The sequence below is a fragment of the Callithrix jacchus genome, chromosome 10 (genome assembly GCF_049354715.1).
Source record: "Callithrix jacchus isolate 240 chromosome 10, calJac240_pri, whole genome shotgun sequence".
Taxonomy (NCBI): Eukaryota; Metazoa; Chordata; class Mammalia; order Primates; family Cebidae; genus Callithrix; species Callithrix jacchus.
In genome coordinates, this window is record NC_133511.1 from 127,963,206 (window position 1) to 127,979,825 (window position 16,620).

Consider the following 16,620-nt stretch of genomic DNA (forward strand, 5'->3'; position numbering starts at 1 on the left):
GCACATAACTGCACACGCCTGCATATACCTGCACATGCCTGCACACGCCTGCACATACCTGCACACGCCTGCATATACCTGCACACACGTGCACACGCCTGCACACACCTGCACATGCCTGCACACGCCTGCACACGCCTGCATATACCTGCACACACCTGCACACGCCTGCACACACCTGCATATACCTGCACATACCTGTACACGCCTGCACACACCTGCACACGCCTGCACACACCTGCACATACCTGCACACGCCTGCACACACCTGCACATGCCTGCACACGCCTGCACACACCTGCATATACCTGCACACACCTGTACACACCTGCACACGCCTGCACACACCTGCATATACCTGCACACGCCTGCATATACCTGCACACACCTGCACATATCTGCACACGCCTGCACACACCTGCATATACCTGCACACGCCTGCACCCACCTGCACACGCCTGCACACGCCTGCACACACCTGCACACGCCTGCACACACCTGCACACGCCTGCATATACCCGCACATACCTGCACACACCTGCATATACCTGCACATACCTGCACACGCCTGCACACACCTGCACATGCCTGCACACGCCTGCACACACCTGCATATACCTGCACACACCTGTACACACCTGCACACGCCTGCACACACCTGCATATACCTGCACACGCCTGCATATACCTGCACACACCTGCACATATCTGCACATGCCTGCATATACCTGCACACGCCTGCACACGCCTGCATATACCTGCACACGCCTGCACATACCTGTACACGCCTGCACACACCTGCACATACCTGCACACACCTGCACACGCCTGCACACACCTGCATATACCTGCGCACGCCTGCACATACCTGCACACGCCTGCACATACCTGCACACGCCTGCATATACCTGCACATACCTGCACACGCCTGCACACGCCTGCACACACCTGCACACACCTGCACATACCCGCACACACCTGCACACGCCTGCATATACCTGCACACACCTGCATATACCTGCACACGCCTGCACATGCCTGCACACACCTGCATATACCTGCACACGCCTGTACACACCTGCACACACCTGCACATACCTGCACATGCCTGCACATACCTGCACACACCTGCACACGCCTGCACACACCTGCATACACCTGCACACACCTGCATACACCTGCACACACCTGCGGCCCTTGCCCACTTCCCCAGGGAGCCCACTGCTCTCATAACATGATGTTTGGAAAGATGAAGTCACCTGTGTTATGAGGGCAGGACAGAGGACCTGCCAAAGTGCAGAGGGTGGGTGGCTGGTGCCGGCGTCTTTATCCACGCCCTCTCCTCTGCTCCCTGCCCGTCCCTGAGGAGTCAGGGCTGACTGGGAAGACAGGTACTCAGGGGTCCCCATTCCCTCCGGAGGCTCACAGAGGGAGGATGCTTCTCTTCCTTCTGCATACAGAACCTTGCCAGGCGAGAGGGGCTCAGAATACAGAGCTGACCTCCTAGGTCAATTCAGAGCAGATCCCCCAAAAGGCTGGCTCACTGCCACAGCTCCAGACACTGGGGCCACAGAGGCTCAGTCACCTGCACCCAGGGGAAGACACTGAGCCCTGCGTGCAAAGTGACACAGGGAGGGGCTCCCACACTCCGGTCCTGCCACCTGTGGGGAACCCCAGACTCTCACACCCTGGAGGTGCTCACCTGTAAAGCTGCAGTAACTGTCACCATCCACATCCCACCATGAGGCTTGGCCACAGCTCCAAGACTAAGCACTTTTCAGCACTGAGGGCTGCCACCTCCAGAACTCGGTTCACAACACCCCCAGGGCCAGCGCATGCCACCTGCCCACATCTGAGGGTCACCTGCCAGCACCGCGGCCTGGGTCCAGCACTGCCCCCACCTCCCCTGGCCAGAATGAGCCACTCCCAGCTGGCACCGTGGCACTACCCAGCTCTCTACACGACTGCTGCTCAGACCGGCCCTGCCTGTGCCACCTGGCATTGTGCTGTCTGTGACCAAGCCCAGGCTCGGGCACAGTGGTCGCTGCAGTGCCTGGACAGTGGTTATCTTGGGGCCTGGACACAGCAATCACCTCAATACCTAAACAGTGGTCACCTCAGCACCTAGGCATGGTGGGCACCACGGTATACTAGAAAAACCTCAAAGTGAAGAAGACCACACCCCGTGTGGCCCCATGCCACTCTAAATGCTAACCTTCCAGGCAAACGCTGGCTGCCATCTCCACCATGGAGCTCACGGCCGGGGTGCCCACAGCCGCACCCAGGGAGGATGGTAACCAGAATGCTTGGACCCAGAATGACTTAACGTGGGGCTCCAGTAGAGAACCTCCGACAGGCGGGGAGGATCGGGGGCATGTGCCCTCGCCACGGGGTCTGGGAAGGCTGGAGAGCTGAGGGCGTCTGGCCGGGGTGGGCAGGGGGCAGCTGCAGCAGGAGGAGGGGAGAAGTCACTGTGGCCTGAAAGTATTTAAGACTGACATTTGACCCAGCAATCCCACTACTGGGTATATACCCAAAGGACTATAAATCGTTCTACTATAAGGACACATGCACATGAATGTTCACTGCAGCACTGTTTACAATAGCAAAGACCTGGAACCAACCCAAATGCCCATCGATGATAGACTGGATTGGGAAAATGTGGCACATATACACCATGGAATATTATGCAGCAATCAGAAATGATGAGTTTGTGTCGTTTGTAGGGACATGGATGAATCTGGAGAACATCATTCTCAGCAAACTGACACAAGAACAGAAAATGAAACACCGCATATTCTCACTCATAAGTGGGTGATGAACAATGAGAACACATGGACACAGGGAGGGGAGCATCACACACTGGGGTCTATTGGGGGGAAAAGGGGAGGGACAGTGGGGGCCAGGGAGCTGGGGAGGGATAGCCTGGGGAGAAATGCCAAATGTGGGTGAAGGGGAGAAAGGAAACAAAACACACTGCCATGTGTGTACCTATGCAACTGTCTTGCACGTTCTGCACATGGACCCCAAAACCTAAAATGCAATAAAAAATTAAAAAATAAAAAGACTGACACTCTTTATGTAAATATAATACATAACAAACAGCAGCCAGTAACAACATTCAGACTGACTGATGCCACAGCCGTGACAGTGGCGGCAAAATCAGAGGAGGAGCCGGAAGCAGATGCAGTCGGCGCTCTTTGAATAGAATGGATCGTTTCTTTTATTTCCTTCTGAAACAGTGTCTCTCTCTGGCGGCCCAAGCTGTGGTGCAGTGGTGTGATCTCCGCTCACTGCAGCCTCCAGCTCCAGGCCCAGGTGATCCTCCCACCTCAGCCTCCTGAGTGGCTGCGATTACAAGCATGTACCACCACACCCCATTACTTTTTGTATTTTTGGTAGAAACAAGTTTTGCCATGTTGGCTGGGCTGGTCTTGAACTCCTGCGTTAAGTGGTCTGCCTGCCACGGCCTCCCAAACGCTGGGACTATAGGTGTGAGCCCCTGTGCCCAGCCTAACATATTATTTCTAATGCTGACCAGCCTAATGTATTACTTCTAGTGACGATGTCAGGTGCAGACACATGATGATGACAGTGACGATGACGACGGGGGGACAGATGATGACGATGATGACGGGGACATTTATTAAGCACCTGCTCTATACCGGGCATTGCGGAAAGTGCGTCACGTGAATTCTGTCACTAGCTGTCTCCAGAGCTCTACAAATTATGGCTCAGCCAACCTGAGAGATTAGCACACAAGCTGAGAGAGGGCAGGGCACTTGCTCAGGTGACCCAGCAAGCGCTGAGGTGGGTTTGCAACCGTAGGCTGCATAACACCTAGGACAGAATATGGCCAACAGACAGCACGAGGAGAAGAGTCTCTCATCCCAAAGAAGAGGAAGGAAGGGAGCCAGGCTCCACCCCTAGGCAGGCACCAGGGCTCAGCCCACGGAAACGCAGGGCCTGGATCCGTCGCCAAGCGCCATCCTCTCTAGAAGCGCACCTACTCGGACCAGAGCCGGCGTGCCGTGAAGCTGCACGGTGGGTGTAAAAGTCTTCAGCAATTAAAAATACAGAACGGATACCCCCAAATCTGACTCCTGATGACCCCGGGTTGTGGGAATGCATTGGGGTACTCCCTAACTTGCTTCTTTATACTTCTCTGTATTTTTCCAAGATTACCACAATGCATAGGTACTTTTTGGTAATAAGGAAAAAGGGTAATTTGAATTAAAATTTTTAAGACAATTTGCAGATAACCTGAGCTCCAACAGGGCTCTTCTAATATCATTCAGTGGGGCTGGGGCATCTCCCCAAGGCTTGAAGTGGAGGGTGGATCTGAAATGCGTCCTTCGGCCACCTGCACCCGGCCTGAGACAATGACGGGAAAGCAGCGGCCTGCAGCACGCTGGAGTACACCTGCAGCATGTGTGATCAGTCCTGGCTGTGGCCTCCCAGGCTCTCTCCACCATGAGCAGCCAGCACCCCGAAACAGAGCTGTCCACTCTCCAGGTGCTAGAAGGGAGGCACAGACTTATGCCGAGCCCAGCAGGCCGAGGGCTCGGAGGTGCTTCTCCCCAGAGGGCAGACCCAGGCCCAGCCCAGTGAGGTCCAGGGAAACCCACCTGCCCCTGCAACTTCTGCTCCCACCAACACGGTGTGAGTGGTTTGGATGTGAGAGTCTTACAGGCGGCACAGAGAACAGGGCTTAGGGATGACACAGGCCAGGAGTGAACCCAGCTCAGCCAACTGCTTGCTCCGTGGCCCTGGGCAAGTTGCCTGCCCTCTCTGGGCCTGTTAACTCATAGAAGATGTAACCAGTTAGGGCTGCTCTGAGGATATAGAGTCATCATGCAATGAAAGCAGCTCAGGACAATGGGTACCCCCAAATTGCTGTGGGTCCTCCACACATTTGGCCATTTTTACAGAGAAGCCTCTGTCATGTGCTTGGAAGGGCTCGTTCATTAAAGGAAATCTGAAATTAAATGTTCCTCTTCCAGGAGCACTGCTGTCTTAATACTGTCAGGGACAGCTCTCAAAATCAGTAGACTTTGGGCTGGGCATGGTATCTCACTCCTGTAATCCCAGCACTTTGGGAGGTTGAGGCAGGCAAATTACTTGAGATCAAGAGTTCGAGACCACCCTGGCCAACATGAGGCCCCATCTCTACTAAAAATAGAAAATTAGCCAGGCATGGGGGTGGGTGCCTGTAATCCCAGCACTTTGGGAGGCAGATGGATCACCTGAGGTCAGGAGTTCGAGACCAGCATGACCAACATGGAGAAACCCCGTATCTACTAAAAATAAAAAGTTAGCAGGGCATGGTAGTGCATGCTTGCAATCCCAGCTACTCGTGAGGCTGAGGCAGGAGAATCGCTTCAGGAGAAGCAGGAGAAACCTGGGAGGTAGAGGTTGTGGTGAGTTGAGATCACGCCATTACACTACAGCCTAGGCAGTAAGAGCGAAATTCCTTCTCAAAAAAAAAAAAAGAAAGAAAGAAAAGAAAACGAAATGAGACCCAGTATCTGCTAAAAGTACAACATTAGCCAGGCATGGTGACACGTGCCTGTAATCCCAGCTACTTGGGAGGCTGAGGCAAGAGAATCACTTGAACCCAGGAGGTGGAGGTTGCAGTGAGCTGAGACTGCACCACTGCACTCCAGCCTGGGCAACAGAGCGAGACTCCATCTCAAATATATACATATATACGTACATACGTGTGTGTGTGTGTGTGTGTGTGTGTGTGTGTGTGTGTGTGTCAGTAGACTTTGAGTTAAGCAGATGATTCTCCATAATGTGGACTGGGCCCCATCCAGTGACTTGAAGGCCTTAGGACTGAGGTCGCCAGGGAAGAAGAGATTCTGCCAGAGACAGACGTGGGACCCTCGCTGTGCCATTTACCCAGCCACTTGGCGGGGAATGTGAGCGCTGCTGAGGATGATCTGGGAGGCGGGCGGTGCTGCCCGCTGCTCCTGTGCAGCCCTGCAGGCCTGTGCAGGGCACCCGAGCCCATCCCTTGTCTGCTCTGATAGGCACGAGGACCCTGCAGATGAAGGGGACGAGGCTTGTGAAGGCAAAGCTGCTTCCCACGCATCACTGAGGTTCTTCAGCAGGGGAGAAAATGGCTTTCCAGGCCTTTCCTGAACAGGGGGTGGACCAGCAGCGGGCAGTGAACGCACCAGCTGGGTTTCCAGACCCTGCTCTGCATTTTCCAAGCCGAGGCAGGAGCAGGTGCACTGCCCAGGGGCTCATGCCTCCGAGGTCCCAGTGCAGTGGTACAGGCTTAGGCCTCGGGACCAAGGTGGCTGGGTGGCATGGGGTCAGCGAGGCTCTGAATGCAAGCACAGGGCCTCAGGCAGGAGTCACAGCTGAGAGCTGCAGTGAGTGACAGCCAGGGCTCCCGGCAGCCTCCACCGTCACCTCCATCCCAGGGCTGGCTGGAGATATAGACCCAGAGACAAAGATATTTGCCTGGTTGGGAGAGGGCAGCAAAAAGGAAAGAGGGAGGGGAAGGGGAGGGGCAAGGACGGAGCTCCAGGAATCCCCAAGGTTGAAACACAGCAGCTATTCTGGCAAAAGGGCTGGTGGCCGCACGTGGGGCTCAGTGAACTACTCCACATTTTGGGAGGTTTTCAGCTGTGCTCACTCACACTTCAGAGCTCAAAAGAAAAAGTCAGCAAAGCAACCAGGGCAGCAATGCCTCAAGGGAGAAGACGTCTGGAAAACGCTAATTCAAGAGGCATTTACATATGCATTGAGAAGGAGTTTCACTCTTGTCGCCCAGGCTGGAGTGCAGTGGTGCAATCTCGGCTCACTGCAACCTCTGCCTCTGGGGTTCAAGCGATTCTCCTGCTCAGCTTCCTGAGTAGCTGAGGTTACAGGTGTATGCCACCACGCTTGGCTAATGTTTTTGTATTTTTAGTAGAGACAGGGTTTCACCATGTTGGCCAGGCTGCTCTTGAACTCCTGGCCTCAGGTGATCCACCTGCCTCGGTCTCCCAAAGTGCTGGGATTACAGGTGTGAGATGCCACACCTGGCCACATTTGACTATTTTTACAAAGAGGAGCCTCTTTCATGTGCCCAGAGGAGCTGATTCACGAAAGGAAACCTGAACTTAATGCTCCTCTTCCAGGGGTGCTCCTGTCTTCATGAGGTCAGTGACTGCTCACAAAATCAGGAGACTCTAAGTCAAGTCGGTGATTCTCCATAACGCGAGCAGGTCCCAGTCAATCAGTTAAACACTTTAAGAGAAAGAAGACTGGGGTCCCCCGAAGAGGAAGAGATTCTGCCAGAGACAAAGGGGATCCACACAGTGCCATCAACTTTTCCCTGGGTCTATATCTATATCTGTGGACACACACATACACGCACACATGTGCACACACACGCACACATGTGCACACCCCATGGGTTCTGTTTCTCTGGAGAACCCTATCAGCCCTGAATACAGAAACATTGGTGAGCTGCTTCTACGGATCATCAAGTGACATCAAATGACAGTTCTGTCCATGTGAAATCACCAACTGAGAGTTGATTGAGAACAAGACACATAACTCATTCTCCATTTGACCAGGCAAGAGGGACATCCCCAGTGTCCACCTCTCTTAGAGACTCACAACTCAGTCTTATCCCTGGGGCCGGCAGCTGTTAGGCAGAGACCCTGTGAGACTCGAGAAGGCAGGGGCATCTGGGGCTGGAACCATTGGCTGATGAAGGGAGAAGAGGTCGGGGAGGAAGGAAGAGGAAACAAGGACAGAGAGCAGACACATCGGCCAGTTTCCACCAGAGACAAAGCGAGGGCAGGGCAGGAGACTGAGGGAGGGGCCAGCTCCCCAACCTGGAAACCTCCCCAATGGTCTGCAAGAACTCACCCTGTGGCTTCTACATTCAGGGGTGTATTAGCCAGGGTTCTCCAGAGAAACAGAACGTATGCGTGCGCACGCAAGTGTGTGTGTGTGTGTGTGTGTGTGTGCACGCACACAAATATATATACTTATATGTTATATATGCATATATACAGAGAATTTTTAAAAATTTAAAGTTTAAAATAGACACATAAAATTTAAGATAGAAGTATTTTAAAGAGTGGGCTCGTGCAATCGTGGAGGCTGTAATTCTGAAATCTGCAGGGCAGGCTGAAGACCCAGGGGAGAGTTCAGCAGGAATCTGAAGTCTTTTTCTGGCAGAATTTTTTTCTTCCTTGGGATCTCAGTCTCTTTTCTCTTAAGGCCTTCAACTGACTGGATTGGGCCCACCCACATTATGGAGGATCATCTGCTTAACTCAGAGTCCACTGATTTAAAATGTTAATCCCATGTTTAAAAAAAAAAAAAAAACACCTTCTCAGCAACATCTAGAATACTGTTTGATCAATTAGGAGCTTTGGCCTAGCCAAGTTGACACATAAAATTAATGATCACAGGGGAAAGTTATTTTCCTTTTTCACAAGGTAAAGCACAAGAATCACAAGAAATCTCATGACAGGTACAGGGAGGAGGGCTTCCGAAGACTGGTCATTACTGCTCCCTCTCTTGAGGGCTCTGCCTGGGTGTGGGCCTGGGGGCTGCCCTGGGCAGCTGCACCGATCCCTACTCACACCTCAGCAGGAACAGGGGCTTCTCTAGGCTGCAGGGCCAACAACAAACTAGAACTGACCTAGCACAAGAAAGGCCAGGGAGGGTGGGGCCTGCTGGCGCCCCCGCTGCCCACTCTGACCACAGTGGGCGGGGTGCATAATCCCCCTTACAGGTGCATAAGGTGGCAAAGGCAGAGGAAAACACACAGGTAGCCTGAAAAGCCACGGCAGTCACTGTGCAGAGGACCAAGCGAGAAACCAGCTCAGGGCCCTCTGTCCTTGACCCTCCCCTTGCTGTGCCAGAGTTTCCTCTGGACCTCCTGGGTGGACAGGCCCATCAGCTCTCCCAGACCCACCTCACCCCTCTGCCTGGAGACCCTCGCCTCCAGCCTGCACCTCTGGGCTCCCTCGCCGACCTCCCACTCTGGCAGGGCTTGGCCAAGCAAAGAAAGGCAGGTGCTCCTTCCCCGAGTCCTCCCCAACATGGGCCTGTAGGCTCCCTCCTCTGCCCAGCTCTCCTGCTCCCAGAAGCACCATCTCCTCTCCCTGCCTGTCAGCTCAAGGGTGCGAATGGCTCCCCAAGACTGCTCGTCTGTGGGTACCTCAGCCTTTAACCGTGTCCACACATCTACCTGATCAGTTAAAGACTTTTCACTGAACATAGCAGGTGAAGTCTGTTTCTTGCCAACACCACAGCTGACCTATGTCCTAACCCAACTGTTGACTGCAAGGTGGGGCCTGAAAAACATGCCCCTTGTGCATGGAAATCAGGCCTTTTGGGGCTCCCCTGAGCTCAGAAAACACCAGGCTTTCTGGTATCCTGCCCTGCCAGGATGGTGGGAACCTGGAAAGGCCAGAGCTCCTAGGAAAGGGGTTGCCCACCCCACAGCTACCAGGCACTCCTGCTGGGCAGAAACTCATCAGCCTTGCCTAATGAGTTTCTCCATAGAAGTCAGAAATGTCTATTTCTATGCAAATGTGTCTGTTTTCAAACCCTAACATTCACATTTTAAAAGCATGTTTAATGCCAATATTTTTAGGAATTCTGGGCAGGCCAAACAAAAGACCGCAAGGCACGATCTAACCCTCAGGCTACCCTGCTGGTCAGGGGATGGGAGCAGAGGGGGAGGTTGGCTCCTGGGGACACAGCACAGAGGGGCGGCCCACGCACCTGGTGGATCTCGTGCCAGCCGTTCTCATCCTTGCAGCACACCATGGCGTGTTCGTGTAGGAGAAGCTCGCAGCAGTGGGGATCACCCCCGACGATGGCCGTGTGATACAGCGGGGTGAGGCCGTAACTGTCTTTATAATCTGGGGATGCGCCAAGCTCTAAAAGCGTCTAGGAAAAATGAAATCGGAAGCTGTCATCATTGGTCTCATGACCCCTTTTGCACAGAGTGAGGCGATCAAGAAAGAAGCTCCAGGACCCCCCTATCCCTCTCCTGGGCCGAGGCAACCCACACCCTGAGTTCCCAGCACTTCTCCAGGACCCCCCTCCTCTCCCGGGCCGAGGCAACCCACACCCTGAGTTCCCAGCACTTCCCCAGGACCCCCCTCTTCCGGGCCGAGGCAACCCACACCCTGAGTTCCCAGTGCTTCTCCAGGACTCCCCAGAATTAAGAAGGGTATAACTTTAGACAGCAAGGTTTCTAGTTCTGACACACCAAACAGTGCCTAGAAAGGCAGGACAGACGAGGAGACCTGCAGAACTCAGACAGACCGGTCCGCAGCCTGGTCAGTCCTGTGTGCCCATGGTGTGGCACAGGCAGCAATACAGTGATGACAACATTTGCCCCAGAGAGAAAAGATGCACTGTGTAACCTACACGCCCAGTGGAAGACCACCTCCACCCAGTAGACCGCCTCAACTCAGAAAACCATGTCAACCCGGGAGACCACCTCAACCCGGAGACCGCCTCAACCCAGGAAACCGCCTCAACCCGGAGTCCGCCTCAACCCGGAGTCCGCCTCAACCCGGAAACCACCTCAACCCGGAGTCCGCCTCAACCCGGAGACCACCTCAACCCGGGAGACCACCTCAACCCGGAGACCGCCTCAACCCAGGAAACCACCTCAACCCGGGAGACCACCTCAACCCGGAGACCACCTCAACCCGGAGACCGCCTCAACCCGGAGTCCGCCTCAACCCGGAGTCCGCCTCAACCCGGAGTCCGCCTCAACCCGGAGACCACTTCAACCCGGGAGGCCACCTCAACCCGGAGACCGCCTCAACCAGGAGACCACCTCAACCCGGGAGACCACCTCAACCCGGAGACCGCCTCAACCCGGAGACCACCTCAACCTGGAGACCACCTCAACCCGGAGACCACCTCAACCCGGGAGACCACCTCAACCCAGGAAACCACCTCAACCCGGGAGACCACCTCAACCCAGGAAACCACCTCAACCCGGGAGACCACCTCAACCCGGAGTCCGCCTCAACCCGGAGACCACCTCAACCCGGGAGACCACCTCAACCCGGAGACCGCCTCAACCCAGGAAACCACCTCAACCCGGGAGACCACCTCAACCCGGGAGACCACCTCAACCCAGGAAACCAACTCAACCCGGGAGACCACCTCAACCCGGAGACCACCTCAACCCAGGAAACCACCTCAACCCGGAGACCACCTCAACCCAGGAAACCACCTCAACCCGGAGACCACCTCAACCCAGAGACCGCCTCAACCAGGAGACCACCTCAACCCGGGAGACCACCTCAACCCGGAGACCGCCTCAACCCGGAGACCACCTCAACCTGGAGACCACCTCAACCCGGAGACCACCTCAACCCGGGAGACCACCTCAACCCAGGAAACCACCTCAACCCGGGAGACCACCTCAACCCGGAGACCGCCTCAACCCAGGAAACCACCTCAACCCGGGAGACCACCTCAACCCGGAGACCACCTCAACCCGGAGACCACCTCAACCCGGAGACCGCCTCAACCCGGAGACCGCCTCAACCCGGAGACCACCTCAACCCGGAGACTGCCTCAACCCAGAAAACCATCTCAACCCGGGTGACCACCTCAACCCGGAGACTGCCTCAACCCAGGAGACCACCTCAACCCGGGAGACCACCTCAACCCGGAGACCACCTCAACCCAGGAAACCACCTCAACCCGGAGACCACCTCAACCCAGGAAACCACCTCAACCCGGAGACCACCTCAACCCGGGAGACCGCCTCAACCAGGAGACCACCTCAACCCGGGAGACCACCTCAACCCGGAGACCGCCTCAACCCGGAGACCACCTCAACCTGGAGACCACCTCAACCCGGAGACCACCTCAACCCGGGAGACCACCTCAACCCAGGAAACCACCTCAACCCGGGAGACCACCTCAACCCGGAGACCGCCTCAACCCAGGAAACCACCTCAACCCGGGAGACCACCTCAACCCGGAGACCACCTCAACCCGGAGACCACCTCAACCCGGAGACCGCCTCAACCCGGAGACCGCCTCAACCCGGAGACCACCTCAACCCGGAGACTGCCTCAACCCAGAAAACCATCTCAACCCGGGTGACCACCTCAACCCGGAGACTGCCTCAACCCAGGAGACCACCTCAACCCGGGAGACCACCTCAACCTGGAGACCACCTCAACCCGGAGACCACCTCAACCCGGAGACTGCCTCAACCCAGAAAACCATCTCAACCCGGAGACCACCTCAACCCGGAGACCGCCTCAACCCGGAGACCACCTCAACCTGGAGACCACCTCAACCTGGAGACCACCTCAACCCGGAGACTGCCTCAACCCAGAAAACCATCTCAACCCGGAGACCACCTCAACCCGGAGACTACCTCAACCCGGAGACTACCTCAACCCGGAGACTGCCTCAACCCAGAAAACCATCTCAACCCGGGTGACCACCTCAACCCAGAAAACCACCTCAACCCGGGTGACCACCTCAACCTGGAGACTGCCTCAACCCAGGAGACCACCTCAACCCAGAAAACCATCTCAACCCGGGAGACCACCTCAACCCAGAAAACCACCTCAACCCGGGAGACCACCTCAATCCAGAAGACCTCCTCAATCTGAAAGAACACCTCAACACGCATGGAGGGTGGTGAACCCAGCAAGCATCGCACCTTCAAGAACACTCCTGATTTCTGAGGAAGCCAACAGACTCTCATCCCCACCCAAATCTCAATTCGAATTGTAACCCCCAATGCTGGAGGTGGGGCCTGGTGGGAGGTGATGGGTCACGGGGGTGGATTCTCATGAATGGCTTGACACCCCCTGCTTGGTGCTGCTCTTGTGAGAGTGAGTGAGCAAGTGCTCATGAGATCCACTGATAAAAGCGTGGCACCTCCTTCCTCTCTGTCTTCCTCCCACACTGGCCACATGAACTGCCTGCTCCCCCTTTGCCTTCCACCATGACTGGAAGCCTCCTAAACAGCCTGCAGAATCACCAGCCAATGAAACCTCTTCTTATCAATCACTCCAGTCTCAGGTGTTTCTTCACTGCAATACGGGAATGAACTCATACATTAATGGAAGGGGTGCAGCTGAAATAAAGTGAAAGTCTGAGTTTATGGAGAGAGAGGCCCCCATCTTGGCAGTCACCCTGCAGTGGCACATCTCTTCCCTGCTGGCATGGGCTCTGGTGGAGAATGCCTGGGCATGCACCACCCTGTTCAGAGGCACCGACATGGGTGCAGCATGAGGTAGGGACATGGCACAAAGACAGCAGCAGGGCAAGGGGAGGCATGGAACCTGCAACAGGACAGGCTCCCTGGGACCTGCCATCTCCCGCTGTGGATGGGGTCGGGATTCAGCAGTGGCCTTATGGGTTGAAAACACAAGTCCCTTGACTGAACAGAAGGTGAAAAACTGTTGAGAAACATTAAGTTCACCCTCTCCTCATGGCTCCCTTTTGGAAGTTACTTTTAGTTTGCAATTAGTGGTAGGCAGGTAACAGCTGCCTACCTGGTATATTCCTGAATTATATGTATATGTAGAACACCCATGTATTAATAAGAATCACCTATCAAAGAGCAAATCAATGCATGGATGAATCTCTGCTCAGTCCTGGAGAGGTGTCAGCCGCGCAGGTTCTCAGGCTGTTGGTCCCCAGGATAGAACCACTCTGTTGTGTTATCTGGGTGTTTGCCTCTCTATACCTTCAGCCTGCCTGCGTGAGGGTCTCCTGACCGAGCTGGTTCTTGGTAAAAGATGAGTTTTTATGAACCATAAATTCTCAAAGCAATGACACCCGGGAGGCGGGGCAGGAAAACCTGAGCCTGGTTGCAGTTCCAAGCTCTGGCCACAACACCGTGCACAGACCCCTAGGGTGGGCGCTGTGGGATCAGACAGGGCAGGGGGTGGCACCCACATCAGATGGGCCCCAGGTTTACCTTCAGGGCAACCTGGTTCCTCGCTCGGGCAGCTTTGTGCAGGGCGGTCATCCCATCTTTGGCGCGGAAGTCCAGGTGAGCCCCGCCATTTCTGAGAGCTTTGATGACCTCCATGGAGTGGTCCAGCTGCGCGGCTAAGGTCAGGGGGGTCTCTGAGGAACCGAAACACACACGCTTTAGAACCAACATTTGTCACGTTGCTCACACAGCCATCTTCGAAGGCCCAAAATGAAGCTGAAAGAACTGACCCCCCTCCACCTCCAAGGATGTTTACAGCTCCCACCACCCGGGAACCCGGAGAGTCCAGGCGGACCGTGTGGCTCAGGCACTCCTGTGGAATGCTGTGGCATGCAGGGCCATGCGCAGATCACAGCAGTGGCAGAGGCAGGGACCCCAAAGGACTGCTGTGGGGGCCACAAGTCCGAAAGGCTCCCCCTGTGCCCTTCCCTCTGAATACACAGAATCCTGTGGTGCCATCTGGGGGCTTCCCTTATAGAAGGAGTGACGGACTCAACCCCTCACGAGAGACGGGAAAAGCGCACACCCCGCCTTTCCTCATTCAACGTCACATTTACGGGCACCTTGGGAGACGCCAGCAATGGGCTGCCAGGGCACAAACACAAATGAGACACGGAGACTGTGCCCCCCACCCCGGATCTCCCAATCTGAGCAAGCAGAAACCTTCCTTCACCAATGCAGTGCAGGATGACCTGGGGGCAGGGCAGGAGCCCAGCAGATGGAAGGATGTCGTCTGCCTTTGCAGGGACAAGGGTCCCATGCAGATGACCCTGGACCAGTCTGCAGCTGACCACGGCTAAGGATGTCAGTATCTACTACAGCGAATCTTTCTGGTCACTCTTCGTCTTCCTTATATGCCCACCGTGGCCGCTGCTTAGCAAGGGGGATGAGTTTGCTGTGGTTCATCTGAGAGGCTCGTGACATTCCAGAGAAGTGCAGAGTACCGTGACAACCCGCAAGTTTCCGTGACTCAGAAGCACCAACCGTGAATAGTCACTGGGTCTTGAAGCACATCCCAGTGATGGAAGACGGGACGGCTTCCATGGGGCGGGGCCTTGCTGAGCTCTCTCCCCATCCTATCCCCCTCCATCCCGGAAAGGGCAACGGCCTCGTGGGTGCACACTGACCATCCCATCTGATTTAAATTCTGACGCTTATTTATCCATAAATGAGTACCCTTCTGAGTACTTCTAACGTTCACCCCGGGAACCACCCTGCAACTTGGCGCTTCGTGGCGAGTCGCACAGGCTTAACCTCTCCGTGTCAGGAGTGTGCCGTTGGTACACACACCAGCCTCATTCATCCTCTCCCAGGGTGGAAAGCAGGATTCCTGCCTCCCCCAACCAGGAACAACGCTCTTGTGAATGAATGTCGTTGCATGTGACTCTGTTGTATACCCCTTCTGACACAGAAGTTTTAAAGAAAAATAGGAATTTTCTCTCTTTTTTGGGGGGTAGGGACAGAGTCTCACTGTCACCCAGGCCAGAGTGCAGTGGCGCAATCTCGGCTCACTGCAACCTCCGCGTCCCAGGTTCAAGCGATTCTCCTGCCTCAGCCTCCCGAGTTGCTGGGACTACAGGTGCCTCCCACCCTGTCCGGCTGATTTTGTATTTTTAGTAGAGACAAAGTTTCACCATATTGGCCAGGATCCACCCACCTCGGCCTTCCAAAGTGCTGAGATTACAGACGTGAACCAGTGCCCACCCAGCCAAGAATAATATTTTCTTGGAATTTTCTGGGCCAACGAAGGGACTACAGTGGCGGTGGGGGATGTTTCTTGCACAGAAAACAGCTACAAGGCAAGGAAGGCCCAGAAAGGGTGCGGGGCTTGAGACCAGTTGGAACATGGCCAGAGTTCCTCATGTGGGCACAGAGGGGAGAAATGGGGCAGACGCCAGAGAGAAACAAACTCAAGGGGTGACCCTGTCTGCTAGAGAGAGGAGCGGTCAGCCCCTCGTTCTCTGCCTCTTCCCTGGAGGCATCCAGGCTGAAGCACAAGTATCGGAGGCATCTGAGGGGTTTATTCCTTGGACCAAAAAGGCCACTGTGGGAGAGAGGACAGTCAGGGAAGGGGCATGAGAAGACTGGGCTGTCTGGAGCCACCAGCACTGACGCCAGAGATTCAGCTCTTACTTAACGAGTGTGTGATGCATGTTCGGGGCAAGGTTAGCCTTCAAAATAGTTACGGTTTTCTTTCCATCTGACTGTTCCCACATGCCCAGTGCAAAAAGTTAGGCATTCCAAAGCAGATTTTTAAAAAAAGATATTTTAAATTAACCTGTAATTTTCACAGTTGACAACCTCAGCTTGTGCCATTTTATCAATGAGAACGCTGTCTCAGAGAGAGCTGGTGGCAAGAGGTAAAACAGATGGGAGGCTTGAACCCTGACTTTTGACTGGGAATTACAGATGACTGCAGCTGCACGCCCTGCTGGTTGGTGCTGGGCAATTACAGGAGGCTGCAGAAACATGCCAGTCGAGACGACGATCCCACCCTGTTAATGGCTGTGCCTCCCATGCAGGATGGGAAGCTTTGGTCCTTGGTGACTTCCAGGGCCACACAATGACAAGCAGCAGACTTCTCCCGGGTTCCGTGATCCCTCCTCAAATGATGCTCCAGAACTGCATGTCCACCTCTGGCTGGGACCCAC

The 16,620-nt window shown here is 55.0% G+C and overlaps 1 protein-coding gene across 23 annotated transcripts in view; it reads right to left on the minus strand.

Annotated features, from left to right (window-relative positions):
- SHANK2 (SH3 and multiple ankyrin repeat domains 2) overlaps positions 1-16,620 on the minus strand; it is a 720,394-nt gene that overhangs the window by 538,486 nt on the left and 165,288 nt on the right. For all 23 annotated transcript variants that reach the window (XM_078341738.1, XM_078341739.1, XM_078341735.1 and 20 more), the window contains 2 exons: positions 13,952-14,103; positions 9,751-9,918 (listed from right to left, as the gene is read on the minus strand). In XM_078341738.1, coding sequence (XP_078197864.1) covers positions 9,751-9,918; positions 13,952-14,103 — 320 coding nt within the window. The remainder of the gene's footprint in view (positions 1-9,750; positions 9,919-13,951; positions 14,104-16,620) is intronic.